Source organism: Hakea prostrata, chromosome 10 (genome assembly GCF_041222555.1).
Source record: "Hakea prostrata isolate BN-2017 chromosome 10, UWA_Hpros_2, whole genome shotgun sequence".
NCBI lineage: Eukaryota > Viridiplantae > Streptophyta > Magnoliopsida > Proteales > Proteaceae > Hakea > Hakea prostrata.
The window spans coordinates 2,548,925-2,560,977 of NC_142609.1; the positions used below are offsets into that span (position 1 = coordinate 2,548,925).

The window sequence follows — 12,053 nt, forward strand, 5'->3', positions numbered from 1 at the left end:
ATTCTCGACATATTTACCAATGGCTGAGGGACAAGTGTCCTAGTAGGGATATGTTTACATTATTGGTTCTATCTAGGGATGTCAACGGGGCGGTTTTGGGCTGGGCTTAACGGTTTCAGGCCGGTTTGGATTTGGTACGGTTTGGGTTCGGGCTAACTAATGGTTTGGGCTAACGGTCTATACTCGAGTTGACTAACGGTTTGATCTAATAATTTATGGTATGCAAGAAAATGAATAAAGATAAATAGTCGAGGTATATTATCTGCTTGAGGGGCTTCTTGTAGTCGATGGTGATTCGACATCTAAAGTATCTCACCTTCATCCCAAATTGAATGACATCGATGAGCAACCCTTGTCCAAGTGAGCCTACTTTTTCTGCAATTTGAAATCCCAATTCGGTGTCTAGTATGTCAACTGGTATATTATGAAATTGACACCATAAATCAAGTTGGTTGAATGTTCAGTTCTTCTCTTCTTTCCAGAGTTCAAGTATGAGAGGATTACCCACAACAGACCATGGCGACTCTTCGATGACATTTAACATGTCCTGAGTATGCTCAAATTGAAAGGAGTATAGGTCAGTATCCAATTGAACGATTGTAACAGGTTTCACTGTATTCCATGCCATAGGCAATGCTTCATATACTGCCTGTCTTCGATAATTTCTCCCTACAATTATCATTCCCACCAGAGTGTTCTCCTTCCTCAAACCTGCTCTTTGCTCTCTTGCTTCATCTATTTCCAATTCCTCTTCATCTGAGAGGATGAAATCATTATATGCAGATGGTCCTTCTTCCTGATGTCTCATCGGAGTATTTCGCCCTCTTCCCCTGCCTCTAGTAGCTCTTGGTACTTCCATGGTTAGACGCCCTTGCTTAGACCTAGAGTATGTAGGAATGAGGCTCTGATACTAAAAAAGCTTATGTTTTAATCCGGTTTCAGCACTACTTTATATTCCACTGGGATGTAGGGGATGAGTATATTAAGAGGATGTAGGAATGAGTATATTCCACTGTTGATTCAGCACTTCTGTAGAAAGAAATTCGCACTCACCATCGGAGGAAATTAACACACTCACCGTTGGAGGAGACCATCACTCACCATGGGAGGAAAAAAACTTAAGGCGCTACTATAATCAAAACATTAGATAAGATGCAATTTCTGCTTCTGCCATTTTTTATGGTTTCCTTGAAGTTGAAGATAACTCCTATCTATGAATCAACCGTTGGCATTCGTTTTCAAAGAACGTGTTCTTGCAAATCTCATTTCATTTCGAATCAAAGATACCGATTCATTAAGCACGTCTTCCCGACTCCATTTTCTCCCAAAAGAATTATATTAATCAACCTTCGCTCCATGGCGAAGAACAAGAAAAAACGACGAGAAAACCTTTCTTCAAGACCGCAATCGAGATTCGCCTTACTTCTTTGGGTTTTCTAAAATTTGAGAAATGGCGAAAGAAGGGAAGAAAAATTACTAAGAGGAGTTTCACTTCTCTCCCGCATACACTCCAACGCAACAAATAACAGAAAGCAATAATAGCAATGATGCACCATGCTCAATTTTTCTGATACTCTATACCAACTATTTAGTGATAATATGACGATTCAAACAATATTTAATGTTAAACTATATAACGGGTTGCGATTTGGGTTCGGGTTGGTGTGGGCTTTGCCACCCTCAATCCAAACACAGCCCATTAAGGTTCAGGCTATAACGAGCAAGTGCAGTTCGGTTCTAACGATTCGGGCTGCAAATTGACACCCTTAGTTCTATCCCATGCATACGTGAGTCTATTTCAAGCAACCACAACACAAAGTTTTTGTAGTGGTTGAGTTTATTCCAGTGTATGTCTACTTTTTTCTTGGCCTAAAGAGAAACTTCACTAGTATTTCTCTTTTGATGCGATGTGTAAAGAACAAATCCTTTACAATCATTTTTTTTTTTTTTTGGCCGAACATAGAAAACTTCATTCAAATAAACAAATATGGGGATATCCTCCCAGCAGGAACAATATACAAATGAGCAAGCCCCCTTGGTGGTTGCAGCCACCAAACTTTAGACATACCCAAACAACGGGCCCCTCTAGCTAACAAATCAGCAGAAACATTGTCTTCTCGAGAAATATGTACTACCAAGCCTTGACTAGGCCCTCCATCATCGCCTAATGCCAAAAGGGCCTCCCGTCGAGGACCTTCCCTACTAACACCAACTCTTCTTAGTGATCTAGCTTTTCTTTAGTCTTCCTCATCAAGAGAGAAGGATTCATCTTCAACTTGATCATTAGATGGCAGATCCGAGCCAGAGGGAGTGTGATGAGGGTGTGAAATGGAGGCTGTCTCCTCTCATTGACATTAGAGAAGTAGCAACAAGTGGGACAGAAGTGAATCACGAACACTTTGGCAAGTAGGACTACATACGAGAAGTTTCAACTATCCTATACCTTAATGAGAATACCACCTCCTCTACAAATGGCAACCCGTCTCCTCCAGCTCTGACCGACCATCTCCTCATCTCAGTTTGAGGCGGAGAGACTCGCCTCTGTAGTCTCTCCGCCTCCTCTTCTCCATCGCTTCCTCTTCCCATCGTCTCTGGTTTCTCTCTTCCTCTCCTTTCGTTTCTCTCTCTCTCCCGTTTCTTCTCATGCCTTCTCTAGCTCTCATGTCTTCTCCGGTGTTTTCTCTCCCATCCCGCCTCGCCTCCCTTCCGCCTCTCCCTGCTATCCCATCCCGCCACTCCATCTCTCCTGCTTCTCCTCTCCCGTTCATCTTTGTCTCTCCACCAGATCTTGCCGACGCACACCAGATCCGGTCTCCACAAATCTGGTGTTTCATTTTATTTTTCTGGTTCCCTACCTCCACTACTCACCTTCTTTTCTTTTTTTCTTTTTCTTTTGCTCGTTGTTTCTATCTTTCCCGTCTTGGCTTCAATAACCAGATCTAGGGTTTCCCCTTAGTCCTATTTGTTTGTTTTGTTGTTTTGGTTGCAGTACTTTGCTTTTGCTTTTTTTATTTTTTTATTTTTTTTTTATTTTTTTCACATAACAGCTCCTTTGGTTGCAGCGTTTCTTTGGTACATACGCAAAACAACTCCAACTCTAGGTACAAGTTCTTATCTGAGTCGAGCTTGACAGATACGCCTATACGGCAGAGCCGGATGGGAGGTTCGAACCTTCTCCTCACTTTCGTTGCTACCATCGCCACAACTGTAGGAGTTTTTTGTCCGCCCTTGAGGCATTTTATATGTCCCCCTTTGTGGGTGTATGTTTGTCCCCCTATGTGGGTGTATGTAAGTCCCCCTTTGTGGGTGTTGATGATTTTCTGGTGTCTTTGTTCTAAGGGTTTTGTGGACGTAATCCATTTTGGGTTTGACCCAACCCTTACCCTGGCTGGCTCTGTCTATTGCATGTACGACATTTTGGTCATTTGCCGCTCCTTGGTTCTGTCCGAACCTTGTGTACTCATGCAGTTGTGGTTGTACTTTTTTTAGTTCTTTGAATGAAGTACTGTTTACTCAAAAAAAAAAAAAAAAAGACTACATACGAGAAGGGATATTGGTTCTCTTTGTTGTCTTCATCTACATCTTGGTCTTTCTTCGTCTCTTCATCATCTTCATCAACTTGCTGAGGCAATTGGGCCACTAATTGACTAACACCTTCTATAGATTTGTATTAATTTTGCTGGTGAAACCTTCAACATGTGGAATTTTATTTACTGTAGATGCTGCAGCCTACAGCCAACTGTCCAAACCATGTCATGTATTAAGAAAGAAATCAAACGTTGTAAAATCAAATGACGGCGATTTAGTTGTAAATATGAATTTTTATTTTACACTAAAATTATAAAATGAGACCCTTGGGTTTACCCTTGGCCTAAGATGGGTCTGTAGTTGACTCCCATCACGCTCTCTCCTGTCTATGACTCTTCAACTAATCTTCCTTCTTGGTGGTAAACATTAGCATTCTCTTGCTCAAGTTTTAATTCTCTCTCTTTTTTTATTTTATTATTTTATTTATTTTTTTTATTTATTTTTTTATTTTTAGAAATTTATGTTTGATGTGATGAATATGAGATCCTGCTAGCATTTTTTTTTTGTTAATTTCCTGTTTATGTTTTATTCTTGTTTTTTGATATAGCAAATCAAGGAAGATCTTCTTAATTTGGGAATGTTCATTTGACATTGCATGCTTAAAACCATAATTTTTTATTTGGGAATTGGAATTGGAATTGGAGATCCCTCATCATAGATGAGTTGGACCCTTGGTATGGCCATTTGTATCCCTCATCTCATCATAGATGAGTTTGACCCTTCGCTCCGCCCTTTGTGGCGTGTATTTTGCCCCTCTTTGTGGAAATTGATGTTTATTTGGTGTTGTAGTTGCTACAACTTATGTTTTAAGGGCGTGATCCTTTTTGGGCATGACCCAACCCTTAGTCTGGATGACCATGTCTATTGCATGTACGACAGTTTAGTCACTTTCCGCTTCTTTGTTCGGTTCAAACATTGTGTTTTCATGCAGTTGTGTCTGTATTTTCTTTAGTTCAATAAATAAAGTGTTGTTTATCCAAAAAAATAAAAATTTCCTTACATGTTTTTTTTTTTTTTTTTATAATTCCAATGGAAATTAGACTCCTTGGCTAGGAAGGTAATTTCAGCACTGAATAGAGTTGTTTACTAAATCCTCATCATTTAATTTTACGCTGTCCATTTCTTTCTAGACACATGGCAGAATCAGGACCGTCTATTTACAATTCCTACCTCCAGTTTAACCAATGCACAAGCATTAAATAAATCAATATCCTTTGACAATATATGTGGAATGACAATTAGCACTTGAAGTGATAATTAGTGCCTTAGAAAGATTTTCTATTGGAATCTTGTAATATGAGATGAGGTAGAGCGATTTGCAAAAAAATTTCCTTATGGTGAGGATTTGTTAAATTGGTGATTCAAAATTTTACTTCAAATAAAATGAGCAAATCGCTTGGCACCCATGACATTCATTGGATACATTCTATTATTAAAAGTAGTTAAAACATCATTATTTTTTAAAATTTAAAACTACTCTTTGAATTATATGAAATTACCTAGATAACTTAATCAAAATTCAGAGAAAATGAAAGAAGCAAGCAGCAGGCACCATCAAACAGGTATGATTTACAAATACCTAGATGCAGAACTCCTGTTAATACTACTATAGTGACCAAAGACCAGGGAAAAACATCACAGGAACAGAAATGATAACAAGAAGGGTGTGGTTGGGGGGGAAGCTATCAAACAGCAAATTTAACACCAAACGAGCACATAGAAAGAAATCCAAACGGAAAAAGCAAGAATTCAGTGTCAATATACAAAAACCATAATTATATTTTCTCCAACAAGTGGTACAGTGAGAAACTGTACACTAGTTGCCTGCTATTTGGTACCCAAGACCAAAGACATCACAGAATGTTAAATCTTCCCTTTTTCCCCTCGTTCTGGGATCTGGAACAGAGGAGCATCCAGATCAAGAGACAAGGCTGACGAAGTAATCATAATATTTCCTCCTTTCTGCTATAAATTAAACCAGAAGAGGCAAAAGAGGAGACAAAACAATCTTGCAACATTTCTAACCAAATGGAAGGTTGGAGGTAGTTATAATATACCTCCGAAAATTTTCACAAAACTTTGATCATCAGAAACCTGCCCACCCAGCAGGTTGGGCAGCCTTCTTACTTGCTGCACTCTTCGAGTCACCAAAACGCTGGGAGCTACTCCCTGAACCAGCAGTTCTGGAAATCTGTGAACTGGTGGGGACTGCTTTGAAACTCTCAGTTTCAAATCCCCAAGCCTGAGAGCTCGGACCAGTAGGAGAAGCCTGATTTTTCTCATTGCCATTTCCTGTCCGAACGGATCTGGGGTTGTTTTTCTTCTGCAAAGCCTGAGGAGGCTTGGACTCAGCGAAGGGTTGCCATGACTTGGAGTCTGCATTTGGCGAACTATTGGCAGCCATCCCTTGCTGGAGTTCCCACACAGTACCTTCAACCTTCTCGCTCTGCTGTGACAAAAATTCACAAATCACAGCAACTCTTAGGACATACAAAACTAATGGTTCAACCAGAAAACAAAGTAAAAGATATATAGAATGAATTAACAGAAAGTACCTGAGGAGTGGAAGACCGCGAACTTCCAGGAGAAGTTTGGTTCTTTGGAGCACCTCTGCCAGGTGATGGTGTTCCAGCAGCCACAGCTTGCTTTAATTCCTGGATCTCTTGCCGCTGAGAACGACAAATCGCAGTTAGCTTTTCATATTTGGACATTATTTCAGCCTTTTCAATATTGGCTTGCTTCAGCTGATCTTTCAACTTATCCACTTCAGCCTCTAACTCTTCTTCTTTCTCTGATTTCTTGCTATTATTTGCAGAGTTGAGCTTTCCAGTATCAAATTCAGCTACAAAGGTGTTGAATGTTTCATTTGACGACTCCGATTTTCGTGTTCTCCCAGAACCATGATCCGCATCATCGAACCTAATTTCAAAGTCTTTAGAAGGACCTTCATCAAGCCTCTTGACAGAATGTTCATCCATATTCCTCGAGGCCCGTGATCGGACATTTTGTTCTTTCAAAGGGCTATTGTTCTCAGAACGACGCTGATTTTCTGGACTTCGTCGGAAAGATGTGCTTTGTTTAGATGTCTCTTCATTAGAGATGGGCCTTCTCTTGTCCTCCACAGTTGGTGAGTCGTTAGCATGTTGGGTAGACCAGAAGGCACCCAATTGTCCTCCAGCTCCACCTGCTTTGGATGTGAGAGATGGTGGTGCTACATTCTGTACTTGCTCTCTGGATAAAGGTGGAGATGGAGGGCTCCGATGAGGCCTTGGAGGAGTTCTGTTTCCAGCATTTCCCATGCTTGCTGAAAGTTATAGGAAGTATCATTACTACATTTAATAAATAATAAGAATAAAAAGTTACTGCAAAATGTAATTACAACTTGAAAGTTATATTCCAACATCAATAGCTACCAAAAGAAAATATTAAGTAATATTTCCACATTTATATCTCTGCTGATCTTAAGAAAATTTCCTCACCATCACTGTGACCAGTTTGTGGGTGTGTATCTGGAGCTGCATCTGGTAATGGCTTCTGAAGCTCTATAGGTAATTGCTCATTAACACGAAACCAAACCTGTCACAAGGATGAACCTCAGTATCAGCAAGCAGTGCAATTTCTTTAGTATCTAAGACTACCAGAGACCAACAATCTAAAACTAACCTAGATTCATGGAGATGAATGTCCAATCAAGCAAAGACCTTGCCTGCGTGATGTCTGGTCGTGCATCTGGAGATTCTTGAAGCATGTCTCTTATAAGGTCCGTAATGGATGAAGTGTATTTTGGTGATTGCGGGATGCGGTAGTTTCCATTCAAAACTTGCAGCTTTGACTCTCCATCAAATGCAGATTTGAAGTAGCAGATCCGGAAAAGTAGGCAGCCAAGTGCCTGCAAAAAGGTCAAGTACCTTTAGCTTCCAATGTGTCAAAAGTCCATTTACAAGAGCTGAAGAAGGTTTAACTGCCAACAGATACATTGTTAGCAGAACAGCAGCCCATTCAACTTACCCAAATGTCAACCTTCTCACTTATAACTTCTCTACGGAACAAATCCCACATCTGAGATTAAGCAAAAAGACAAGACAAAAGTGACCATTTTCATCACATGGATCATATGAAGTCATTAAAGCAGAATAATTAATCTTCCAACCTCAGGAGCCCTATAGGCTGGTGTTGTGTGCTTCCTGATGTTGTCTTCTTCTATTCCCATTTCTTCTGGCCTTTCAAATCGCTTATGATTGGTTGAAATGCTTCCAAAATCACATAGTTTCCACATTCCATCAGACCCCAAAAGGAGATTCTCAGCTTTCAAGTCTCTGAAGAATGCAACAAGGAGAAACACCACTTTAATACAAGACACTCCGTAAGCAGCTCAAGGTAACAAAAAGGAAGAGCCAGCAATTTGACTGTTTTTGTGAACCTTCTAACTTTTCAGTTCAATGACATAATACCATATTTAAAATGAACGAAAAAGTCACAAGAAGATCAAAACACAGTGGATTTAGACATATCTTGAAATCTTCCCAGTATACCTCCATCAAGGGATGGAAGCCACAATCATCACGGCATCTAGGTGAACCAATGCATTGGAGAAAGTCCAAATTAAGGCTAGGCCTATAAAGTCCCCGACAGCCAGACCAAAACACTTTGGTCTCAGAAAACATAAGATGTAACAGGTATGCTTTATCATAAATAACATACAAACCTTCACCGTTGCCAAACCAAAGATAAACTTGACAAATCATCAGATGCCAGGGAGGAAATTATATTATATATTTATGGTATCTTTATGGGAGAGATACACGACTAGCATACCCAGCCTTTCCCTGTTATTTACTAATTACAAATGTTAATTTTAGAGACATAGACACTATTCAGACATTACTAAATGCAAGACCCTTGTGCCCTGGCACCAACTTTTTTCTTTTTTCTATTAATTTGTTTTTCAGAGAGAGAAAGAGAGAGAAAGAGCTTCATTACCTGTGGGCAATAGGTGGGGACTGGCAGTGCATTGCAAATACAGCATTACACACATCCCTGAAAATTGAAAGAATCTGCTTCTCCTCAAAGTACCCTGCTCCTCTATTCTCTAGCACATTAACCAAAGATTTCTCACAAAATTCCATCACAAGAAGAGCTTCTTTTGTTCGTCCCATATCCAATATTGTATGAGCATGCAGAGAAACAACATTTGGATGACCTTTCAGTGATATCATCACTGAGATCTCCTTCCTCACCAGCTCCAAGGATTCCTCATCATTACATATGATGTGCTTCAAAGCATACTGCTTGGAAGCATGAAGAACATCTCGAGCAAGGTAAACACAAGAGAATCCTCCTTCAGCAATAACATTCCGGACTTGAACCTTTACATTAGCAATATCAATTGTACGTCCTTCTAATCCATTCTGCTCCTTGTGTGCAAATGGCTTAAACCTCCACATGATAAAAATAGACAAAGCCTGCATTGTGGTCAAATCAATGAAATACCCCCATTATTTAACACAACCAAGACAAAAGCTGAAAAGAACATTAGAAGCTCTATAATGCATGATGTAGAGATTAGAACTCTGTTGCTTAATGTGTCGAAGCTCTCCAATGTACAATATCCAGAATGGACAAAAAATATCTTTCTTTCAGAATTTCTAACTAGCTTTTTCTTAGATAAATATTGTTGCTTAATACCACCATGTACACATCATTGCATCCTATTATGTATGTACATATTAAATCTCAAAGACATACCGGAATCTGCTTCTGTCCACAATCATGGATCTTGTGACAAAATTCCTTCATCCATGCAAATTGGAAGAAAATGCTATTTTTACAAAACTGGAAAGCAATTAAAAACCGATCCTATATTTAAAGAACCGAGAGCCAGCTCCCAATAGGATCAGGTTTCTTCAAAGCTCCACATCAAGAATAAATTAATTAATCATCCACTCACAGATCTATAATACATAACGAACCTTTCAAGTTCAGAAATGAGCACGACAAAAATGCATCTAAGTCTTTGTTTAAGAGCATAAGTATCAGGAAAATTGGCAATAGAAAATATTAACAGATGCGAAAAAGTAATCATTATTCCCAGTGATCTACACGATCAAGCTAGGAAAAAAATCCATACCAGATGATGCAAATTTCCACAATCTATAAGATCAATGAATTGTAAAGCACTTTCCAAACAAGAAAAGTAAGAATGATCAATGAACTACTAGGACCGAAACCTAGATGAAAAATTTTGATGACAATGATTTCCAAGAAAAGGAGAAAATAAAATACAATCAGTACCTATAAACTTCCGATTCCGATAGATCCGTAAGTACGAGATAAGCCAACGACAAGCTAAAGAGACGCCATTGCAGTACAGATTCTAGGTGCAAAGATAAGATCTGAAAATTTTTATATGATTCAAAAAGCTTATCTTTTCCGGTCTTGATTCAGTTTCAGATTCGTAGCTTTGTGGCGGAGAAGGAAGAAGACGCCGAGGATAAGGGAGGGATTTCACAAGAGAGCAGAGAGAGAAAGAAAGATTAAACAGGAGCAGCAACCAGGAAATGGCGAGCACGAATATTTATAGTGTGGCGAGGAAAGGTAAGAAAGCAAGGAACGCAGCAAGAAGCCAGGTTTTACAATCACGGTTCACAGTTCACATGGGCTATGCGTGTCGTTCCCGCTATCACCGTGTCTTTACCTTTTTTATTTGTTTTTTGTTTTTTATTTATTTATTAGGTCTAAAATCAAAGGGTTAGCACTTAGCACCCACCAATAATCTGGCCCCACAAAAAGAATAATATGGTTTGACCGGTTTTTGTCCGGTTGGGTTGGATAAACCAGAACCAGCCCGATAAGATGGCATCATAAAAAAGAGCAAATTGCACTGGCACCCCAAATAGAGGTTTTAAAGCATTGATACCCACTTTATATTTAAGAGCAAATTACACCAGCACCCTAAAATGGAGGCTTTAAAGCACTGAAACCCCACTTTATGTTTAAAAAATACAGAGACCCTAAAATTGGATTTTCATTCAATGTATTTGTCAAATTTGCCATTGAAAATAGTTAAATTACTATTTATTTTCTTTCAATTTCCTATATTAAATAGTGTATGAACAGTTTTCACTGACAAATTGGACAAATACATTCAATGAAAATCCAATTTTAGGGTCTATTTGTATTTTAAACATAAAGTGGGGGGGGGGGTCAATGCTTTTAGACTTCCATTTTGGGGTGCCAATGCAATTTACTCTATATTTAAAAAGTACAGAGACCCCAAAAGAGGATTTTTATTGAATATATTTATCATTAAAAGCAGTTAAGTCATTGTTTATTTTCAATGCTTTAAGGCTTCCATTTTGGGGTGCCAATGCAATTTGCTCTTTAAAAAAAAATTTTAATTTTTTATGTGTGGTCTCTTAGTACAATATAGTATATTATGTTATTATATATTTTTCTTTTTTTTAATGTATATATTTTTTAAATAATCAAGGCTTAGTGACCAATCATCTCTTTTTAAAACCATATATTAACACAATGTATTAAATAATTTGAGGGACACTTTGGTCCCTTCACATTTGAAATTTAGATATTTTTAAGGGCAACTAATGCCTAATGGTGTTAGGCATGTTTGGGATTCACATGTAATATATTATATTAAAAAGATCCAATAATAATTTATGATCTACTAAAAGAATTCACACGTAATATATATATATATATATATATATATATATATATATATATATATATATATATATATATCATACTACATAATAAAAACACGACCTACCTTTGCAAACTTTCGCATTTGCGTCCTTAGAATTTTCCTAAATACCAATAATGTTGGACTATTTGTTATTTCGTTAGTTATTTTTACAAGGATAATTTGGACATTGTATCATGAATTATTATGAATTTATCCTTAATTTTAATTCCGATTCTCCGTGACCTCTTTCAATCTCTCTCAACTCTACGCCTATCCCTCTCCCTCTCGAACTCTCTTTGAATCTGCTCTCAATCTCTCTCAAAGCTGGCTCTCTAGATCCCTCACCCCTCCAACTCTCTCGAATCTCTCTCTAAATCAGCACTCTCTCTAAATTCCCAATTCCCTTCTTTATCCCCGAAATCCAATCCAACACCGAATCCAACTCTTAGTTCCGAGATAAAATTCTCTACTTGGAGTCCATGGGCATCGACCTCTTCTCCCTTGCGACGACTATCCACCAATCGTTTCTTCGTCTCTTGACGACATCAAATCCACAGTCGATTTCATGAGCTCAATGGGTTTCACTACTGTAGAGTTTAGTTGAATTTGTGTGATGTGCCCAAAGATATTGAATTCCAAGGTTTCAGATATCATCCCTGTCTTCACATTCCTCCTCAGAAAAGCCAATGTGAAGGGTTCTGATCTCCGAAGAGTCATAAACCGAAGAGGCAATTTCGAGTCAAAATTTAATTACTTAATG

At 38.5% G+C, this 12,053-nt stretch overlaps 1 protein-coding gene across 2 annotated transcripts; it reads right to left on the reverse strand.

Moving 5' to 3' along the window:
• Positions 1-4,582: 4,582 nt before the first annotated feature.
• On the reverse strand, positions 4,583-10,174 carry LOC149001445 (Protein kinase superfamily protein). Of its 2 annotated transcripts, none has more exons than XM_089137781.1 (8): positions 9,880-10,174; positions 8,569-9,050; positions 7,739-7,904; positions 7,597-7,647; positions 7,295-7,477; positions 7,068-7,164; positions 6,144-6,892; positions 4,583-6,034 (listed from the first exon to the last, which is right to left on the reverse strand). In XM_089137781.1, exons 2-8 carry the CDS (start codon positions 9,030-9,032, stop codon positions 5,675-5,677), a joined length of 2,070 nt encoding a protein of 689 aa, XP_088993907.1. In that variant the 5' UTR covers positions 9,033-9,050; positions 9,880-10,174; the 3' UTR covers positions 4,583-5,674. The 2 variants fall into 2 exon arrangements, with proteins under 2 accessions (XP_088993907.1, XP_088993906.1); XM_089137780.1 differs by having other exon boundaries at positions 4,583-6,037.
• Between the last annotated feature and the right edge of the window lie 1,879 nt (positions 10,175-12,053).